General features: G+C 35.9%; 1 protein-coding gene across 1 annotated transcript; it reads left to right on the top strand.

The window, feature by feature from the left end:
* LOC113071774 (vascular endothelial growth factor C-like) lies at positions 1-23,909 on the top strand (the record flags this gene model as incomplete). Its single annotated transcript, XM_026245077.1, has 6 exons — positions 1-253; positions 465-655; positions 3,696-3,835; positions 17,603-17,706; positions 21,393-21,711; positions 22,849-23,909. Coding segments are annotated over 6 exons (1,122 nt in total), but the record flags the coding sequence as incomplete, so codon positions are not given.

Raw genomic sequence — 23,909 nt, forward strand, 5'->3', positions numbered from 1 at the left:
CATGCTTTTCCCCAGTTTTATTCTGTTTCTCTGTCTTATCAGGAGCATTCAGAGCCAGACTTTGTGGAGCAGTTGCGTTCAGCAGGTAGCGTGGACGAGCTTATGAGAATCGTTTATCCCAGCTACTGGAGCATGCTGAAGTGTCGTTCCAAGATGGGATTGCACTTACCTCAGAGAGATCACAGCTCCACAGAAACAAGGTCGGAGGAGGCCTCCTATGCGGCTGCTTTCATCAATCTTGAAATTTTTACAAGTGAGTGACGATTAATTTAGGACCAGCACAGACTGCCATTATTGTCTTACAGACAAGACTTTTTGACAATCCTGAGACAAAGTTTCTTTAGCAATGCCAAGCATGTGTCAGACTGTGATCTGCAATAATTGCAGTGCATACAAATCAATGCATTTCACTGTTGGACTTTTTTAATGTGTCTGTTCTTCCTGTCTTGCTGCGCTTCTTCCAGGTATTCAGACAGAGTGGAGAAACACCCTGTGCATGCCACGCCAAGTTTGTTTAGATGTTGGGAAAGAGTTTGGGGCAGCTACAAACACCTTCTATAAACCACCCTGCGTGTCTGTCTACAGATGTGGGGGCTGCTGCAACAGTGAGGAGCAAGTGTGCAAGAACATGAGCACTTCATATATCAGCAAGACGGTGAGTGATGCTATCAGCTTGTGACTGCATCCACAAATCTGTTCATGTGAAGGAGGGATGGAACCAAGTGTGAGCAGTATCGACATTCATTTTTAAGCTTCATTTTTCATCACTCATTTTACATAAATTTTACATCACTTTTTGGCCTTCCATGCACATGGAGACAACATTTTATCCCGTGAAAACTGAGCTTATTAATGGTGCTCTCCCAAATAGATACATTTGAAAATGTTGTTTTCACATTGTAGTGTTGTAACTGGAGTTATTCAAATTGTTTGCACATTTGAAAATGAAGCACGTTTAGCCATGTTACGTGTATTGTACTGGTAGATATGTGCAATTCACTTTCATAGCTAAATATATGGTAGTTTATAAACTCTTTATATCACAGTACTGCAAAGGTGATAAAACAATTTAATCTCCCAGAAGAATGGCACGAGAACTTTATTTAGTCTGTTAAGTTTGTATGATCTCAAGTGAGATTTTTTTTCCTGACGATTCAGTGTAGATGAGAAACTTTTGGACAATACTTGAAATCGGTTATGTGGACAGAGAGCGTTTTGGGGCAAAGATGACGTTTTCAAATGTATCCAGAATAATGTTGTCGATCTAATCTTGGGTTCAGCACACTTTTGGTTTAAGCCTCAGTCACATCTGGTGATTATTTGCATCAAATTCAGATAAATATACAGGCAATTTTGTCACTGCATACCTTAACTCACACCTTGTATATAAATGTAATAACATATAAACTTGAATAATCTTCAATCAAAACCGTCTGCTTTTGTTTTAATGCCTACTCGCAGTGTAGACAAAACTCAGATGATCAGTTAAGCTTTGATTTAAAGAGTTGCGGATGAAACAGGTTTGGTTGGGAGGTCATGACTGTGAATTATTTGCAAGAAGGCCTCCTTTAATTACCCCCCTTATTTTGGGTGGGCTGACCTCAGCAGGCAATGGGTTCTCCTCATGTGATTTAAACCATGACGCCCTCCACCAGTTGAGCCGCCTGAGCAGGTCAAGGTCTCCATGTCCACGCTACTGCGCCAGAGACGTAAAACTCCTATTCTGGGCACAAAGCCTGAACAGCAAATCCAATGTGAAGATATTTCAAAAAATCTTAGTAAGATATGGATTATGAAATTATAAGCTCCAGGTTTCATTGACGAAATGACTGGGTCAAGAGTAAAATATGCATTACATGAACATGGTTGCAATTTGAATTACTGGTATTATTGTTGATAAGCTACTTACATTAAGCACAGTGCAATGTAATGCCAACATAGCCTTTAAAAATGCCTACAAGAGTGAAATATCTGTGAAGCAACTGTGACAAGTGAACCTGTTAGAGCTTGTCATCAGTCTCAGAGAGAAAGTGAAAACATATTAAATGGACTTTTGGTTTCGTCTGACCCTTGTTTCACCTGCACCTAACCAATACTCAGGCCTAGTAGACTGTTAATACTGCAGTAAAGTGTTTTTATCATCAAGAGTGGTGGGCTGACACATTTACAGGGTGAGCAAGTGAAGATTTAGGGATCACTTGTCCTGGTAAAAGCAGTTAATAAATAAATTATAGAGTCCTGCAAAAACATCAAAAAGAAAGAGTGTGTATTTCCAAAGATTTTCACCCAATTGCATTTCACCAATTCAATCTTTGTTGAAAAGATATGGGTTGTTAATTTTTCCTTTGTTCTTGATTAATATTTTGTGTTAATGGCCCATTAAAGATAGTAAATATAGTTTTCTTATATTTACACTCTGCCTTTTTATTGTTTTTGTAGACTGGATTGAGCTCATCAATACAGTACATTTTCACTGATTTCGATTGCTAAAGCAGTTGTCTTTAGATGAACAGTAGCTATGCAGTTAGAAAGTGACTGTATGACTTTGTGAACTTAAGAAACATAGAAGAATGGAGAGGTTGTAGTGAGCCAACCAGTGGGGTCAGAGAGACTGTAAAATCCAATAATTCTCTTTTTATCAAACACAATTCATTTATGTGTGTCTTGAGAGTGGTTTGTTAATCTAACAGGAGCAGACATGGGAGGTTTAGCATTCCAGGGCTTTTGGAAACTTGTTTGTTTGTTTGTCCCGCTAAAAGAATTTACTGCCTTGGATCTGAATATGAAGTATGGAGGTCTATAGCAGCTATTATGCATCTCGCAGAGTCCATGATGAATAGACAAGACAAAAGAGACCAAAAATTAAATTTATGTCATCTATGACTCAGCCTCATGTTGTTCCAGGCCTGTGTGACTTTCTTTCCATGTTCTTTTCCATGAAATTACAATTACGTCAACTGAAGCCTTCAGACTTCAAAAAAGATACAACATCACCATGAAAGTATCCTAAAAGTGGTGAGTTAACACTCATAGCACTGAAGGGGAAAGTTTAGCAGTGAATTCTGATGCTGTTTGGCATCAGAACACATGGATTAAAGCAGACATTTATGTGGAACTATTTTATTTTACTTTTATGGTGCATTTATGTCATGTTTTGAAGCTTGACCAGAGAATTCTTCAGAAATTCTACTTTTATGTTCCACATTAGAAATAAAGTCATATGCACTGCAGCAACCTAAGGGTGAGTTTATGATGACAGAATTTTAATTTCTGTGTAAAATGTCAGTTTAAGTCATTTATTGAATCATAGTTTAATTGCACATTCAACATAAATTCCTTGGAATGTTTCCTCATAGCAGGAGGAAGTTTTGATTTATTAGTCTAACAGTATTTGCCTGCCTTGCAAATTATCTTGCACGAGTTCCTTATTACCCATTTCCCCTTACCAGTTTGATCAGACTGTAGTTGCGGTTGTGTCTGTACACTGATTTCACAGAAGGGCTCTACGCACTCACAGTTGCACAACTCCTTTAGACTTCAATCCATTCATTAATCTTGATTTAGATATAATTGACTGCCCACAATTCATTTTGTCATCCTGCACACTCCTTAAAGTAACCCTTCATCCAGTTTCACATCTTACCTCAGTTTGATTTAATTGAAAATATGACCTTTCTTCCATTTTCACTCTGCAGTTGTTCGAAATCACAGTTCCTATGAAGTATGGGGCCAAGCCAGTCACCATAAGCTTCGCCAACCACACTTCCTGCAGCTGTTTGTCGAAACAGGATTTGTATCGACAGCAGCACTCAATAATTCGAAGAGCCTTACCAGAGTAAGTCTTCACACTACCGCACATGTCCCTAAGCGCTAAAGTTTGATGAAGATTTTTGATGAGAGGTTTTGATATGTTATGTCTGTACTATTTTATTTCTCTGTTGCTTTGAATGTTTGAGAGGTTAGAATAGAATATCAGTGTAGACTAACACTGTGTACCACACTGTCATATTGTATCAAGCCATAACAGCTTGATGCAGTCTACACTGTTCCAAATCCATTTGTACTATTGTCAGAAGCAGTACAAGCATGTGGAGTACACCACATCATGCTCCATAAAAAAAGCCATGCATAAGAACGACATAAAAACTATAATTTATCTTTGAAGGTTTTTTACACACAGCATAAGAGATTTGATGATGTTAGCAAGTTGCTAAAGATTAGGTCACATTTACCTTTGTCAAATTTTCTTAAACTAAATACAGTCATTTCAATAGGAGTCCATGAGATAGGGAATTTCAAGTAAGGGCGAAATAATTCCCCATGTAAATTTTGCATTGTGTTAAAGCTGGTTGTGGTTGTAGTTGCCAACAGCAAGTACTGACCAACAAAAAGCTACTTGATTTGCAAGTGACTTCTGTGTGAGCTGTGCATACATCACTACACTATTGACAACAGACCTAATTTTCCATTAAAAATGCAGTAATGTGACAACACCTTAAGGTAATGGTGCAGTAATCTAATAAATATAATACATATACAGTAGCACAAACAAATATTGGGAAAAAACTAAACAATTATGTATCCCACTAAACTTATTAACACTTACCGATACAGTATTGAATTAAAAAGTTTATTTGCGATCAACATTTCTCTCATCCACCATCTTGGATTTTTGTTTTCTGTTGGGAGTGTCTTTTCCTCCTGGCAAAACGTGTGAATGTCACTTTGGATAAAAGTGTCTGCCAGATGCATACATGTAAAGGTAGATGCTAAGTTGTGGAACAGGGCAACAGTTTTCTAAAATCTATTACTCAGCTCTAACAGAAATCTTGAACAAAGTAAGTGCTGATGTGTTAAATTGCACTCTGGTGTAGTGGGAGGATAACTTATATAAGAGATAAACTATCACACCAAGACATTCAAAAAAATGACTTGACTGTGTTCCCTGTTTGTTTTGGCCTTCTTTAGCATCTCATCAGCGGATATGTGGCTACACTGATGTGTGTATTTTGGATGTCGTTGCACACCCAATGACGTACAGTAGCTCATCAATTAGATTTTCATATTGGTGGTTTGGTGTGGCCACCCATTGTTAAGGCTGACAGAGGACTTCCTGTTCATCTGTTGTTTTAGGAATTTTGTAAGGCAGGAAAATCCCAGTAGGGAATCTTAATGAACTTACCATGCAGTGTGCAGAGTTGATGAACTAATGAGCACCGACAAGCGAGCTACAAAGCATATGTATTTTTTGTGGCCAGATGCAAACAGCAAAAATGTTGTTTGTAATAGATGTTGAAATAATTATTGTTATATCAATTTAGGCGGGTGGTATCTTAACTGTCTGTGCTGAAGTACACAATTCATGGGATTGATTCCAGGTATTTTTGACTCAGGAAAAATACATATTATGCATAATACGATGCATATTATTTACAATGTGGGTGAAAAACTAGATATTCAAATTTAACCATTTTAAAGCTGACTATATAGAATGTAATGCCCCTCTTGACTATATAGCATCTATTGAAATGCTTAATTTGATATATAGAGAAACACTGATGGCCTTGCATTTTATCCACCACAGAAACAGAGACAGCCTTAACATTTAGTTTTCTCTATTCCCAAACCCATTTTCTTTATTTCTGATACCTCTGCCACTTCCCTTGCTGCCAAGGTGAGAGATAAAGAAGTCATTTTAATGAGCATAGCAGAGCGTAGACACATGGCAAGAACTGTGAACTCTGTGAAGAAGAAGAATCAACTGTAAAAATCTTCAAATTTCTTGCTGTATCAGCTCAAAAGTTAATCAGAGCTGAAGTTTTTCCAAAATGCAACATAGCATTTAGCATTTCTATATTATGTAATGTTTAATCATTATGTAATGTACTATTTATTCAGATTGTCATAAAACATATACATTATTATGTGTTGTTTTAATGTAATTATCAGATATTGACAGCACTAAGTGAATTTAATTTACATTAAAAAAAAAGAAAAAAAAAGAAAACAGTTTAACAAATCAGCTGAACAAAACATATTTTTTTTCATTATATCATTATATAATTGGAACATAAATCTTATTTTGTTCCAAAAAAATAAAATAAAAAATAGGTTAAGAGAGCTCCCTAGAAATTGGGAATCCCTATTTTAGACCATGAAATATTAAAATTTGTTTTGTTTTATACTTAACGTGATTTAACACTGTTGTCTTAAAGCAATAAATCAATGGAGATTGTGCTATATTGTGGTTATTGGGATGACTGTGTTTTGCAGTCACGTTCTTGCACGCTAATAACCATAATGTAGCTCCACCTCCATAGTGTTTTTTTTTTTCTTTTTTTTTTTTTTTGCATACACATTAAAGGTATTGATTGCAAAAATAAAAAAAGTTGCAAAATACTGTCTTGAACAGAATTGGAACACTGAAGCTGTTTTCTATCTCTCAGTACTTTTCTAGAATTAAGCACAGCCCCTGTTTTCAGCCCTGCGTTGTTCCCTCACATGCTTTGTATAAATGTTTACCATTTTATCCTCTCAACGAACAACGGATAAGCCCATCCGCCTGTTTGTGACATAAGTCAACGTGCTAAAACATTAGTCATTGTACACACATTGAGCAAAGGAAAGAAAAGAGGTGAAAAAGACTTAATAATACACGCTTTTTTGTGCAAAAACAGCGGCTGCACTTTCTGTGTAGAGGAAACCTATCGATCCCACATGTGTGGCAATGAAAGCCAGTTTGTTACTCCATCACTCAGAGATCTGTTTGCAAACAGGAGGGGAAGCATCACAGAGATGTTAGCCATGTTGGGAAAGGCAAAGAGGGTGACACACTTTGGGAAATGGCTTTTACAAAGGGCGTGTGCGGCTGCCGTTCAACATTTGATTACTTTGTTTAGCTCCCTGTCATGGAACAGGATGTGTTATGTTAGTAAAGAAATATGAACTAGTTGACAGCCTTTGCTTGATGTCTTTTACATTGTGCATTTGCACAGTGCATTCAAGGCATTGCTAGAAAATATAAGTTTAGCCACAATAACTTCATTGATTGTGTTACTTCAAAACACTTCCATAAATCAAAGTGTTAAAGAGTTTTTCACCCAAAGATTATATTCTGTCATCATTTACTCACTCACATGTGATTCCGAACCCAGAAGCCCTGAGAAATGTATTTGCCTCAATTGAAAGTCTAATCCATCGAAACTGTGATGCTTTAAAAAAGTTTATAAAGATAAAAGTAGTCCACATGAATCCGGCGTTAAAGCTTCTGAAATCTTCTGAAGAGTCATGATCGCATTTACATTATTCATTTACCACTTTTATTCACATAAAAACATTGATCTGGGCACATCTATGGAGCACATCAAATATGGGAATTATTGCTTGAATTGCGTGAATAAACCTTCTTGTAGGAACTCAAATGTTCTTTCATGACACACGAGAACAAACCCAATTGGTCCTCCAGCATCAAGCAAGCATGTTTCATCTTCTTTTACCCTCTAAGATGTGCTCTGTGTATGAGACGGATGAAAGTATCAAGCGTTTAGAACAGCGTGACAGAGACTAATTGATTACAGAATTTTCATTTTTGGGTGAACTTACCCTGTAATTATTCATCATGCATGTTTGCATGTCAAATCAAAACATGCTAAATGCTAAAAAGCAACCCTGAGTCTTTCAGTGAAGAACTGGAGAAAAGAACTGTTTATTGTTATGTTTTTCAGAGCCTTTTTTTCTGAAGTCATCCCCTGTCAAAGTGATTTGCGGTAGGGGGAGTGAAAAGGAAAGAGGCATCATCCCCCCACTAGGTCCTGCACAGCCAGGCCTTGCTTAAGAAAAAGCAGATGTGTTCCTAGGGCGACCTGCACTGTGGAAGTGTGTTATATGTTGTTTTGGTTTCCCGGACACACTGAGGATTCATCTCCTCATTCCTCTCATGCTTTCACCCAACCAGGGACAGCAAACTGTCTGCGCATGTGAGGATACCACTTTTTAGAGTTCAGTGCGGACGTGCAGCTTTACCTTTAGCTGACGTCATTTACTGTGCTTGTCTCTTTAATTGTTTACAGCTGTCTTTACAGCTGTAAAGGTCAACACCCGGGGTGGGAACTTGCAGTCTTGCGATCTTGTCCATGTTGCGCATTGTGCTTTCTGAATTTGTTCTTGAACAAGAGAAGTTTTTCATTTAATCTGACTCCGAGGTCCAGATTAATTCAAGATCACTCCAGGTCAGCTTTGAATGCTTTCAGCTCGATTATAATCTTGTATTTGGAAAAATCCTGCCCAAACCTGTGCCATCTGATAAAGACGAGGGCAGTCTGTGCTGCCAGGGGTTTAATGCAGGGTGGTCTTCTTCAAGCGTCCAGCTTTGAACTGCAAAGTGTTAACAAAGTCTTGCTGTTCTCGCTGTTTGCCGTGAAAGAGAAAACGTATGTATCTCACCTCAGATGTGTGGTCTAGAGTGTAACGTAGCATATAAACCCTACTGGTGTTATCAACACTTGTGCAATGCAATGGCAGAGGGCTGGTAGTGATTATCAGCAGTTGGCTCGTGGTTGCATTTCACTTTCTCTCACTCTGTATTGTTTTGGAGGTGATGATTCACTATGTTAGGAAAATAGAGGCTCTTCAGGAGCAGAAACATTCAGACATCACTGGGGCTATCATAAACAACTCAGACTGTTACCTAATGACTTTTGACCTACAGCTGCTCTTTATATGCCAATATGCATGCGTGTTTTTCATTAATTCATCAGGATTTTACTATTTTTTCCACTCTTTCTCGTAAACTACTAAGTTCTTATATAACTTCCCCTGAAAGAACTTAACACACCAAGAATGAATGGATGACATAGTTATTTATACATAGTTTGGAGGGAGCTGTGAAAAGCCATCCCCTTACTCTATTATTCTGTTGTTGCAATGTTTATAGCATGCAAATTCAATTCTTATAGTTTACAGTGTATATAGTGTTGTAGCAGGGCTCTTGCAATGTAAACTGCTCGATTCAGAATCAGAAAAAGCTTTATTGTCAAGTATGTTCAAACACACAATGGATTTGTTTTAGTGGCAGGAGCTTCCAGTGGAGAAGAAAAACAATATGCACGACAATATTCAGCCATATAGGAATAAATATAAAATACTGAATAAAATATACAACTGTTTACAGTTGGGAAGCAGAGCTGCAGGTTGGTGCATTAATATAGATGTTTAACTGATGTGCATATTCCAACTGTGTTATGGATTTTAATGTGGCTCGTCCAGTCATAATCATTATGTATTCAGTTTGTTTTCAGTTTGTTTTAGATCAATTGTTTCATGATGTGATGTAAAAACTGGCTTCATTTGGTGTAAATAATCTGCTTTTGTGGTTTGTGACCTAGTGTTTAAAAAAATGTACAGTATATAATGATCATATTTGGTATAAATGGAATATTTTTACAAAATGTAATTCACTGGGGTATAGTCATTACACCATTATAATGCTTATACTCTGGGGGATGTTGAATGCTTGGCTTGGAATCTGATTGGTTGATGAACGTTCTAAGGCATGCAGTTATGTTTTTAGGAAAACCCACATGTAAAGTGGTTCCTGGCAGGTTTACTTAATGACTTTGTAAGATTATTTCAGTCATTTTAAAGATCCTTATAACCTACAACAGCAAAAGAACCACATTACTTTGTTCCGTGTCATGCCTGCATTACTACCTCTGGTGTGCATTATTTTTTTCTAAATATCCATTGGCCTGTCATCAATTATTCCCTATGCAAAACATCATTAGAATGATTTTCCTGCAAAAATAACAGTATTGCGATAATGCATACTTTTATCTTGATATAAAATTACCTTCATACCAATAATGCCTTTCTTCTGTTGATCTGAAGATCTCCCGGTTACAGCAACTGATTTCAATCTCTTGCACAGTTTTTTATTTCTGGAACATTTAGCAGTCCATTATTGTAGGTATGATAAGTAGTGTTTTCAGCACTGAGAAATACAGAGTGAAGAGGTTGTGGGTGAAATATGTTTTTGTTTTAACAGCCAACCTTCGTTTTGGCAGTTTAATGTTATTCAAAGTGCAGGCTGACTATCCCTTGTAGCATAGTTTACATTAACATATATGGAAAAGGATATTTATATCCTCTTTAGAATTTTAAATGTAAATCAGTTGAGCTGCGGACCTCTTCAGACAGCCCCCAGCAAAGAATGAATCAGCTCTGTGTAACAAACAACATATGGGTTTGTTGAGTTACTGTAAAGGTGGGAATGCTGATTTGTCTCTATGCCAGTGTAGTCGTATCAGAAGCATGTTCTCCGAGTTATCCTAGCTTATATATTATCTTCCTGACACCTTGCTAGACTAAATGGAGTCGTCTGTTTTGCTTTACGCAAGGTGCAAGTGCACATGTTAGTCATCCAGAAGGTCGTCTTCCACCTCGCGTGGACCATATCATAAGTCCTTTTTAACTCCCCCCAGCCCCCCTGTTCTCAGGAATGTGTTGTCTTGTGTCACTGAGCATATGGTAATTGAAAACACATTGAGAACCCTGTGCATGTGTAGTTTACCACTGAACCTTTTCGGGCATAGTCTGCAATTTGCTTTATTTCACGGTTCTGATATTCAACAACCTGTTTCCCTTTTTCTAAGTAAACACCCGCAAAACTAATTATGCCGCCATCTGTTTGATTAGCTTGCATGGTATGTTTGAAGTTAAGAATGCAGAGTGGACTGACATGTAATGGTGTTTACAATGGATTGTGTCAAAAATACTTTTTCTGTCGTCAAACACATAACACACATTGTGTTCAGTAGGGGTGCAATCTCAACACCTTGCGTCAGTTACACCTACTGTTGCTTCTGTTGCCGTAAACAAGCTTATTCAGTGGTTGCTCAAGTTTTCATCATCTTCAGACATTCCGATATTCTAGTGTATTTGACTCAAATTCATTTAGTTGTTGGCATTCAACATTTCTCAACTTTGATGTAGAAATTGCACAATATTGTCTGAGTATCTTCTCATAGAGGATTGCAAAAGGTGAATAAATGGATAAATGTGCAATACATATATGTGACCCTGTCTGTGAAATCCATGCAGACTAAAGTCTCAAAATCTAATTATGAGATAACAAGCATCAAAATTAGATTTCAACAATTAATTTGACTATTGTCAATATTAAAGATATGAAGGTTGTTTCACAGAATGTTCTTTACAAGTTAATGAAGGATGATTTTATGTAGAAAACACTAAATCACACAAAAAAGCTGGGTTCTCACAGACAGGGTCACATATTTTTGTCATTGTTGTCTCATGCAAATTGTTGGATGGTCAAAAGAGGTTAATTTTCAGTTTTCTTTCCACACTTAGTATTTATTATTTATTATATTATTATTTATTTGTTTGTTTCAGGAATAATGTATAGTTAATTGTTAATTAATGACCCTTATTTTTACATATTAGATTATCTTGCCATAATCTAATTGTCATTTAATTAATTAATTTAATCATATAAAAGCACTTTTAAATATTTAGCACATTTCCAAATGAATGTCCATTTTTCAAGCTGTATATTTTAGTGTTCTGATGCCTAAATAAATTTTTAGCATTTAAGAATTATTATTATTAGCCATAGGAGTAGCAGGCGCAGTGATATTATGAAACACCTGAAAATAGTTCCCGCTAGGTAATATCATTGCACAAAAGTTCCTTGAATGAGAGAGTAGTTCCTCGCCATATCGGCCTAGAAAATTGCATCTTTTAATTTTCCATCGGTCTTAGTACACGATGTAACTACAGAAGAGTCACGTTTTAAATAGGAAAATATAGAAACTCTTTGGTCATTTTTGAGCGAGATGCTAACGAATCAGATTCAATGATCTATGCTAAGCTAAGTTAAAAGTACTACTGCCAGACGCGGAGATCGGCTGAATAGATAAGAAAACGGTAAAACTCAACTGTTTAACTCTAAGGGAGTTGGAAAATGAGTGGAGTGTTCCTTAAATGACAAACAGTTCTGAATGGGTAATATATCACCCATGCTGTCTAGGTGCAAAAGCAGTGATTTCATGGACAGCCAGACAGGAGGCTTGATCTATGCAAGAGAATGCTTCTTCGGTGGACCTGATCCAGCCTTGGGTCATGCTAACTGGTCCTGACCTCTCACCTTTTAGCCAGGAGAGGTTAATGATAGTGGACCTGTAATTGGAGCTGTTACATCCATGTCAGTTCTCAGCAGGGTGCAAGACTGAACATACAAACACACACACTTGCACTCTTGCACACAGACACACATGTCTTCCAGTGCAAAGGTTGAGGGCAGACTGTGAAGTCTCCTGTCTCTCTGATCTAGAGGGGAAACCCACATCTGAGCCTGGTTTTTTGCTGGATGACTCTTAAGCCAAGTCTGCCTGGGGAACTGACATTATGCCCGAGCCACTTAAACTCTCAAAAACAGAGAGGAGGAGAGAGTGGAGGGTGGTAAAGACAAAGGGAGGGAGAAAGGGAGGGGACACAGTAATAAATAGCATGGGTCTGAATGGCCCCAACCGTATCATTCACTTCCACATCCTTTTTTTATTTCTTTCAGAAAAAAAAGTTGCTCTCCAAGGACTTGTTCATGAGTGGTATTTCCTTTAGGATAGACTTGGTGAGAGAGGGGTCTGAAGGTCTAAATTTGACTTTGTGATTGGCAGTGTTCAAAGTTAACCCACAGTAGAATCTAAATTTGGTTCTAAGCGTAACGTACCGTCCTTACCTTTTTTGTATGTGAGCCACAAAGCAATTACTGAATGTTATATATAGTAGTATTTCACAGTTTACTGTGTCAATATGATGTGTCTATATGAAAGAAATGAAGGTCATAAAAATCCTGCAGTTGGTTAATGTTACATATTTATCTAGGCAGAAACAGTGAAACATTAAAGCATTGGCTAAATGATGTGATCGTACTGATTACAATATCTGAAAGAGTTGGAAGTTTTTTGTTGGTTGGGGGATGGCATCATCTCTTTACAGGTGTTGGGGTCATCTAAATCTTCATGACAGGTTGGATCCAAAATTGGTGCTGGCATGAACTTTATTTACATCCTGATGTAGAAACAGAAAAACAAATAGAGAATAAATAATGTAGCTGCTGTTCACAATATTTAAAACAAAAGATAATCATGTTCATTTGATCTGGTTGAACTATAATACAAGCTGCATTACTGTATGTGAATGTTTGGCTAAAGAAATGTGTCTTTAATTTAGATTTAAACAAGGAGCCACAACAATATCAGGAAGGCTAGTCCAGATTTTAACAGCCAAAAGTGCTCTAGTAGTAGTAGTAGTAGTAGTACTTTATTTATCCCTTTGGGGAAATTCTTTTTCAGTTAGTTTCAACATGCATTTCACAAACAATAGAAAGACAAAAAAAAACATATCGACAAAAACACAAGATTTAAGTGTAAAAAAACAACAACTATCTTTCATTTAAGAATTTCCTCAATTGTTAAAACTTAATATACAATAGGTGCAATTATCAGATGTAATTTGTATTGCTTTACCTCCTACCTTGAAGACCTTGATATCCTTGGTACTAGTCGAGAGTTTTGTGGCCTTAAAGAGCATGATGGATTGTAACATCACAAATACACAGGAGCAGTTTTAATGTAGTTAATTAAACATTTAGATTATGTTTAGCAATTTTGGATAATGTGATTATATAATATTAAAATAACTTATACATTTTTAAGGCTGTATAATTTAAAACAATCTAAAAAAATATCCATAATCTCCCTACCATAATATGTACTGTATCAACAATACTGTTATATTTATCACATATTCTACTGAATAAAATCTCAGCTTTTGTGTTATTGTGTTTGAATTGTATCCAAATCAGTGACATTAGTAATAACGACCAGTGTTGGGAGTAATGCGTTACAAAAGTAATGCATTACAGTAACATATTACTTTTTGCTGTAACGCAGTAGTGTAAGGCATTACTAATCAATTTTCAGTAATATTTTACTCGGTACATGTTCAGAAATGTTTGCGTTACAATGCACTTTTAGCCCAAAATAAAAATTTTCAAAGAAAAGAAGAAAAAAAATAACTAAAGACCGCAAGACATTAATAAATATGAAGCAAATAAGTCATATTTCCTTTTCGTGGTCAGTCAATAGCTACTTGTGGTGTTTGTTTTGCATTTAAATAATTTCTGCGTTTTATTTATTTCCTAGTAGCCTATAGTTTATAGTTTCAGTTCAAAGCGGCTCGCGCTCGCCCCGTTAGAAGCTCTGACAGAAAGGCTGCGTGTGAGGCTGACAGAGACTGAGAGACGTGTTTGAGATGTGCTGTTTTCCTTAATGCATAACGTACATTGCACAGGTATATTCTCCATCTGTAAATGTTAAAAAACCAATGGAAATATGAATATGCTGTCAAAAGTGCATGAGCTTTTGCTTCAGCGATTCTCCGCTAGTCAAGCGCAGCCGCGCATGCGCGCCAAACACATGAGCTCAATGAAACAGGAGCGCAATAATTCTAATGTATACATTTTGCTGAAATATTTATAGTTGGACATTGAATGTGACATGCAGAATTTTAAACCTATAAGTAAGTGTATTTGTATGATAGCACTAACTGTAAAGTGTAATGGGGTAATCAAAATAGCCTTTTTACTCAGGCTGTGCTTTTTAATAATTTTCATTTTTAACTTTAACTTCTGCTTTAATATATATATATATATATATATATATATATATATATATATATATATATATATATATATATATATATATATATATATATATATATAATGTTATGTTACAATGTAATGAGATTTTAACCCTAATATATGCCTATATGCTTACATTCACTTTATTTGTTTAATACAAATCCGAAATACCAAGATATAGACTACCTTATACTGCAAATCAGATAAAAAATGGAGAGATATTAATTTTTCCTCAGATCGCCCAGCCCTATACAGAAGTGTGGAGTTTTATTTCAAGTATAATTTTCCCCTTTTTTTAAATAGCATAAAAACAAATAAATAGCAAAAATAAATAAATAATTAAATAAATAAACAGGTACATAAACTGCAAACCGTAAACTGTTTACTCCAAACCCGACATCCACCCCCCCCCCCCCCCCCAAACCCCTCCCGCCACTATGATGGTACTCAAAAAAACTTTACAAGGTTTGTTCTGCTGAAAGTAACTCAAAATAATACAGGGGTAATGTAACGTATTACAATTCTAAGACAGTAATATTGTAATGTAGGGAATTACTTTTAAATGACAGTAACAAGTAATATATAATGTATTACAGTTTGGAAGTAACTTGCACAACACTGATAACGACTGACATGTCAAAGATGTCTGAGGCATTTTTTTTTTCTTAATGTTTAGGCTAAACATTTTTAACATGTTAGTTATCAGTTCTGTCCCCATGCTGAAACTATGCACAGTCTATTTGTTTAAATATGAGAGAAAGGCATCTTAAACACATTGTAGTTTTCCCAGAACTCTCGCGAGCTTCTCTTCAGAGTGTGCCACTACATGACATTTTTACTGGCCTGAGTCTTTCTAGGGGTCAGGAAAATCATTGCTCTTGGCCTTTCAGTTTCACTGAACTGTATGGATGGTGGCAGTTTAACTACATAGTGTTACTCTTACATCAGTTTCTTAGATTTATTGATGTACTACTAATAATAAAAATATATTGCATGCTAGAATCTATGTTTTATGGCTTGACTCCCAACATCGATAGTCAAATAATCTACGGATGAAGTCGTAATTAAAACTAAATTTCCTTAGGCCACACATTGTTGAAGTTTATAAATGCCTTGCAGCTGTGGATATATGTAAATGCATTGCAGATGTTTAAAACCATAAGCATATACACTGATCAAACTCAATGCAAATGGAAAAGATGCCTTGAAATTTAAAGCGGCTTTAGAAATGACCTCCTCACACACTTTAATAGAACCGGACTCTTCTCGATATGTTGCTCCATATCATTTTTCTTGCCTGCAGGCAATATCAAATCCCAGACGATTTGCAGTCCACACTTAATGGAAAAGCAAAGAAACACTTCACACCAGTGTCGATCCACTCTTAGCGTAACACACATTTTCCAATTTCGCAGATTCATATCACTTCACAAAAGAGAAGCCAGAGTAAAGTTTATCTTGGGTGAAGCCTGTGATTTCTCTGCCCAGTAGCTGCAGCCTGGACTTACAATCTGAGGCCATGAGAAGATAGATGGACAATGGAGCAGACAAGAAGATGAGTTTGAGCTCATCTGTGACTTCAGTTTGGATCCTCATAGTAGGCAGTATTGGAGTTGGAAATAAATGAAATGAAAAAAAAAAAAAAAGATGTGCCAGTTGGTTGTTGATCCTAATTTTGAATTGATGTACTCATTCATACATTTATATTTAAGTATTGCTATTTTTTATTTTAATGTTTTATTAATTAATTTATTACAAAATGCACTCCTTTGAAATTATAAGTTTTATTTTATTAAATTATTTTCACTGTTCCTGGGAAGAAAAGGCATGTGCAATATGCCCTTTGAGGTTAAAAGTTTAAGAAATCGTACTGAATTGCAGAAATGAAGAACAATACTTGGTATATTGCACAACATTAAAATAAATACAATAGCTATATTGGGACCTGTGTATCAGAAAGTATTGAAACATGCCATTTCTGGCAAATTCGACTCCTACATGCCTGGCACATCTATAACGTAATGCGATAAAAATCTGTTTCACTGCATGCAAAACATGTTTAATCACTTCATATGAGTGTCCTTTCACCATGTCTCGTTTCATGGAAAAACGTCCTGTTTGAAAAAATATTGCTTCAGTTGTTTCCGGTTATATGTGTTAGCTGGCAAAATGGCAAAATCCACATGAACACTTTAAACAAAAATACATTTTTGTTTGTTACTTCAGAACATTTTGAGTTCTTGAAATATATTGCAATATTTTTGGCATCTGAATAAGCTATTTGTAAGAATCTGATCCATACTGTTCATGATTTAAAGGACTGTAGTGTGCTTCTGCTTCATTCAGTTAGACCACCATGCCAACTACACCATGTGCAACTGGTTAGCAGGACAGCAAGAGAGTCTGATAGCATCACTCCCTTCTTCCTTCTGTCTGAAACAACTTTGACTCTTCATCGACAGAGTGAGGCCAAACCAAGAACACAGTATCAAATGTTGTGCTTTTTCAGGACAGTTCCTTAGAGGTGTGTTTACTTAAGAAATAAAGTCAGTGATCATACTGAAATATATTTGTAGTCAGTGAGGTCATCTTCCATGTCCTCTTTGAAAGTTTGGGTTTTTATTATTGAATCAAAGACTGCAAACAGGCTAATTTGCAGTGAGGTTACGACACACAGCCTGTGATCAAAAGAAATGTGTCTATGAAATTCTACCATCCTCTTATGAATAGAAATCAGTTTCTGTGTAACAACAGCTAGCATTTCTTATGTGAATCATTGCTTGTTGAATTGACACGTGAATTATTTTGCCCTTTTGTTTTTTTTTTTTTTTTTTTACCCACGCTGCCATCTGTCTCCCTGCTAATCACTTATTTCCTCTACAGATGTCATGTGGCAAATAAAACATGCCCAGAGAATCACAGCTGGAGCAATCGCTTATGCAGATGTGTGCTACTGCCCGACACCCTTTTTTCAAAACCACATTCTGGTAAGTGCTAATGCACATGTTTACAGCCTTACAATGCTGTGTTTTGAGCACGACTGTATGAAACAGAAACAAACTTACACTGAAAGAGGGACCCCACCAATGAGAGAACTTGTTTTCTCTACTAAAGTTTTTGATGAATGTTAATTGAATTCATTCAGTAATATTAGAACACAACTTGGCAGACAATCACCACTACAGAAATATATCCATATACTAGAAAAAAAGTTTGTAGAATTATGATATTAACGGTTTTGGCATGCTGATTTAAGTCTGTATTCTCAGATATCATGAGTCACGCTGAAATGATTTGAAGCAGTTTAGTATGTTTTGGAAAATTGGGCTTTGCATGTAATCAGTGTTCCTTCAAATTTTTGTTCTTGCTGAGCAAAACCTATTTCTATTGAGTGAATCCGTCGGCCACCTTAGAAAAAACTAAATAATAACAGACCTTTATGTTAACTGGGGCATTATTTACGAAGAAATGCTGTATATCTAATCTAAAACAGTTCATTTTATTACATTTTATTACTTTAGACTTTTATGCAGTAACTAAAGCATAAATAAGAATGGATAAATACATTTGCTTCAGTTGCATTTAGAACAGCATATTTATTTATTTAATTAGTTATTAAATATCTATGACTGGTATTATGTGCTTGTTCCAAATGCAGTAACTAAAGCAGAAATATATTTACTTACACCTTGTTTATTATTTATATGATAATAAATAAATAATCGGTATTGATATGCTGTTAAAACGCAGGAATAAAAGCAGAAATTGCATTATTTATTTAATGCATATTATTTTAAATACAAACAAACAAATAGTTGGTATTAATATGCCAAAACATGCAGTGACTAAAAATGAATAAATACGCTGTTCTTAGAATGGATGGTGAAAGTGCAACATCAGTGTCCACTCTGGAATTAAGGAAATAGTTTGTCATGAAGGCAGAGCGCAATCACAGAGCGAAACTCTGCAATCAACAACCCTGACCACATGTCAACAAAACAAAGCCTACAAAAACACAGCAGAGTTTCTGCCGAGAGGAAAGCTGCCATAATAGCTGCTTTCAGCTTTGTGGCAATCATTCAAGCCAAACAAAAACATCCCCAGCAAAGTGTGCTCCGTTAAAATGGGATAATTGCTCATTCTCACCCTTCTATCTGATCTCAAACCTGAGTTTTTGTTCAAGTGGAGCATGATGAAAATCAGGTTCGGAATGATGGTAGTGACATACTTGTCTTCCTTATGCTTAGTAAATATGACAGGTCAAATCCTAATGTGGATACAGCAGTCTGTTGGTTTATGCACACAGCATAAGAATGCATGAGCTGTGCAGTCAGAAGACCCTAAGGCTAAAATAGGCATAAATACATAGTGCATGTGTGAGTGCAGATAAAACAGCTGCACACATATTGGGGCACTGTATTAAATTTAAAAAGACAGGTTGATTTGGTGCGGATGGTTATGTTGCTTTAGCAAGCTGGCCAATTTTGTTGACTGTCATACTGAAATGGAATAATAGATTTCCATTCAGCTCCACTGTAGCGGTTGGGGAGTGAAATGAATCTTTGCTAAAGCAGACACACTAGGAGGAATGTGTCAGGATTGTTATTCTTTTCAGTTGCTTCATGGAAATATCCCACGTCACCTTTTACTTGGCGAGGTCTGTGACAGAAAAGCTTTATACTACATAACGTAATAACACATTATCTTGTGGGTCAGCTTAATTTGGATACTAATACCTAAACACTTTGGACTCACCTCTTTCCAGTTGTGTAATTTAATATGTTCCCTCTCAAATATATAAATGTTCAAAGGTAGCACAAGCTTCCTCACCTTCAGTGGGAGGTTGCTTAAGATGAACTGATGCTATACTGATATAAAGAGTCATTTTTCACCACTACTACTTTCTCTCTCTACACATCCTTCCCAAGTCTGTTCTGTATGTCCTTTGAGGCACAAAAATATAGCTGAAATGCTTTGAAAGCAGTTATGTGGCTTGAGCATGACAGAGCAACATTGCAAAAACACTGACTGCTGTCAGAGCGTCCAACTTTGGCTGGATTTTGTTTGGTGCTTGTGAAGCAACATTTTGCAGCATGAAGTATTTTCTTCCGTACTGTATTAGTATGGTGTGAATGGATTCTTTTCCTTTTTTTATTTTTAATTTTTTGTTGGCTTGATTGTTCAAGTGTCAATGATAAAGAAGGGTGTCCAAGATAATAATAATAATAATAATAATAATAATAATAATAATAATAATAATAATAATAATAATAATAATAATAATAATAATAAACATTTTCTGAACATGTTTACATTTATTGATTTTAAAAGTAGGATAATAATACATTGTTTACTCTTTGTATATAAAAAAATTACGCACATTTTTGAAGGTAACAACATAATTATTTACCAAAGCTATTATTGTTATTACATGTTGTACCACATGACATCTTATAACAGTTCAGTTCTTTTTTCTTCATTATATCAAAACAGTTGTATCATCCATGTTTAACTTTATGCCAAAATCGAAATGAATTTTATATGAATTTATAACAAAATCTTAATGAATTTTATGAAAAACTACAAATATATTATTCATCGGGGAAAAAGCATATTCATTGTAAGTATAAAATGCAGTTTTTAATGTATTTTTACATTCAAAATTAAGAACCAGAAAAAGTGTCATATCATTGCCCCCCAACCCCCAAAAAAGTAGTTGCCCAAAATGCTCGAGTCCTGTGAAGCAAATGATTTATCCAACCTACAATCTCCTATTATTCTAATAAAAAACATTGATTCATCTGGATAAAACTGAATAAACGTGTTTCAAAACAACTATCTAAATCCAACACCTGCAGAAATGTACTCTCAGTGTTATTCTAATCAATATAAATCTAGACTTGAATCTCAAGTATATGGTAAGTGAAGCAAACCCCATTCCTCTCATAGGGAATACAATGTGTGAAATCATATATATGTGAGCTGAATCCGCAGTGACATATTTATAAAAAACAAAATTGTTGTGAAGGAATTTTTTTTTAAGTGTGGTTTTTCTGACAAAACCAGACCAGTATGGTACCTTTCCAGTGAAAACCAAATATAGTTTTGTATTTACCGTAACTGAGCAGTTTCCCAAGAGAAATGTCTTGAAAAAGCAACAGCAAACCACACTCACACATCATTCTGGTTAAAATAATATAACTTGCATAAAATAATTTTGTCTGTTTTTCAAGGTTATGTATAGCAACAACATGCTAACGAAAACTTTATATGGCTGTTTCTAAACTACTACTACATAACTATGATTCTTTATTATATTGCCACGATTTGCTTAATCATTAGAAAACACAAACACTTATGACAGCAATTCACTTTCTCTCTTCAGCCAAGTTCTTAGGCCATTTTTGTACACTCCTAAACAAAGGAAGAAATATACCGTAGTAGAGTTGAATTAGCCACCGAATGTAATGTTTTCATCAAGTTGTAAAGAAAAACATCTGGTTAGGCCTTTGGGGGTAGCATAAGGAATGCTGGGTAGAAAAGCTTGTATTGCTGAACGGTTTATCATGTCTGACAAATGTGCATGCTGGACATTGTTCTTTACTTGTGTAACGCTCTGGGAATCAGCCAGGAATTCCATAGCATTTATTTTTCTTCTTCTCTCCATCTGCAGAATTTGATGAAGACTTCTGCGGGCCCAACAAAGAGCTGGACGAGGAGACTTGTCAGTGCGTTTGCCGAAAAGAGCTGCGAACAGCAGGCTGTGGACCGCACCACTACCTGGACAAGAACACCTGTCAGTGTGTGTGTAAAGCAAAGCCCTCTTCCTGCAGGCCTCAACAGAGCTTCAACAAGGACACCTGTCAGTGCACCTGCGCCAAGGTGTGTCCCAGTAGTCAGCCTCTCAACCGCACCAAGTGTGTGTGTGAATGCACAGAGTCCCCTAACAAGTGCTTCTTAAAAGGAAGGCGGTTCCACCCGGCCACGTGCAGGTGAGAATAGAGTTCGCTGTTATTTGTCAGATGTAAAATGATTGTCTTTTCAGATACTGAGAGAGTGTCATACCAGTCTGCTGTTGGAGGGACAAAATATCCCAAACTGACACCACTGGTTGAGTGCATGTTGCTAGTTCTCCCTCACTTTACTAAATTAAATATGTTGATAGGGCAGCCACTACAATTCCTTTTAATTTTAGTCATCATTTTGATATTTTAATTTAATTTTAATGCAATTAACTCAAGTCATTTCCCATTCTTATTTAATTATATCTCCCAAAATCCATGCACTGAAAATATATAACAGTGAGGGAAAATAAATGCTTGGTTTCCTAAACGGTATTGAATTAAACCTTAGCTAAAAGTTTCATATGACATGGCTTTTCATGCTCTTTCCCTCTCTGACCTGTGCAACTGATACAAAAAAAAAAAAATCTATTAGTTTCAGTTTTCAGCCCCAAGGCCTTGTACCATTACTTCATTTTAGGTGATTTATGCTTTATGTAGCAGCATAGAACAGCAGGAATCGAGTGTCTATGGTAGAGTCTAAGGTTTGTGGGGTAACGCTTTACAACAAGGGTCTAATTTATTAGCATCATTTAATGTATTTGCAAACATGAACTAAAATAAGCTATTTATTTTTTTACAGCATTTATTCATCTTTATGTAAAACAATAAATATTACAATATACAGTTGTTCATTGTTAATAGCGTGTTAAGTAATGTTACAGATGCAAAATTTGTTTTAAAAAATGTATTTTTAAATGTTGAAATTAACATTAAGGTTATATTTATATATATAAAATAATCATTATTTTCAAATATTATATATATCCACAGTTTGTGGAAAGTGTTAGGAGTTGTTTATTTTTCCTATATTGTCTCACAATAGAGTTTATATTAATTCACAGCCTCTATTTTCAAAGTGTCAGAGAATTGCAATATGTTTCTATAAGTTCCATAATTTTATTATTTTTCAAATATATTTTTCACATTCATCAATTTCATATAAGTAATACTGTGAATGGTGTTGATTTTTTGTATTTTAATAGTTCTTTACAAGATGCTGCACTTAAATGCTATAGTGATGATATCAGATAGTAATACCACTTTTTTCCTCTCTCTTTGTCTTAGTTGTGTCAGGCCGCCGTGTAACATGGACCCTAAGAAAAGAGGATGTAACGATGATGAGTATTTCAGTGAAGAACTGTGTCGCTGTATACCTAAATACTGGGGGAGACTGAACTAAACACAACTAAGCGCAGGTGGCGCTGAATGCTAACGGACACGCTGGCATTTAGAGCAGTGCTGTGTTTGGCTGCTGCTTATCTGACTCACATGTGCTAGTCATGTCGACTAGCGTCGAGTAACGGGAGGCAAGAAATGTCCACATTCAACCCCACATATCAAACATGGGGTGAGCTATCAAGGACCGAGAGAGATTTCTAAAGGCTGGAGCCATGTTTTGCCATTGTTTTAATTGAATCGTCTATTCGTATTTGTCAGATAATGATTATATAATTTATTGCCATGAAATGTTTTGAAACTCCCTGGTTCATAGCATTCATTTCGAAAAAAAAATACACTGTGAGCAATATTTTTGTATCATGTTAAGTCCCGTAAAATAAAGTATAAAGTTGTATGATATATTGTTAACTTATTTATAAGCTGGACTATCTTATTAAAATAATACTGCACATGATTCAAATGTATTCAGTTTTGACTACCAAATGTATGCACCAGATTAAATTCTATCAAAATGACAGTGCAAGCTGGCAAAGACATGTTTTTTCAATGCTGGAAGCATTGCTTGTTGACAATCCAAGAACTTTGCGCAAGTTACCCAACAATATCGAAGACTTTGAACAAGGAAATACAACACATTAATCTGGATATGGACGATTAAAAAACTGGTGCTACATGTATGCAGTTCGATAAAAGTTACATCAGTGACAATGTACACCTGGATTAATGGATTCCACTTATGTCTCATCCAACCTGCCTCTTTAAATGCAGTATAAGGTGGAGAAAGTGGTGTATGAATGACCTCGGTTGGAGATCAGTGGTCTTTAAGGCCTTTGACCTCAGTGGATGCATACACAGGAGCAATGTGATTGGCCCAACTCCACCTGGTATCCGCCCACTGTTTCAGCTTGACACTGTAAATATAATAAATCACCTCTGCTTCCATCCTA

This window comes from Carassius auratus, unplaced genomic scaffold (assembly GCF_003368295.1).
Source record: "Carassius auratus strain Wakin unplaced genomic scaffold, ASM336829v1 scaf_tig00008094, whole genome shotgun sequence".
Classification (NCBI taxonomy): domain Eukaryota; kingdom Metazoa; phylum Chordata; class Actinopteri; order Cypriniformes; family Cyprinidae; genus Carassius; species Carassius auratus.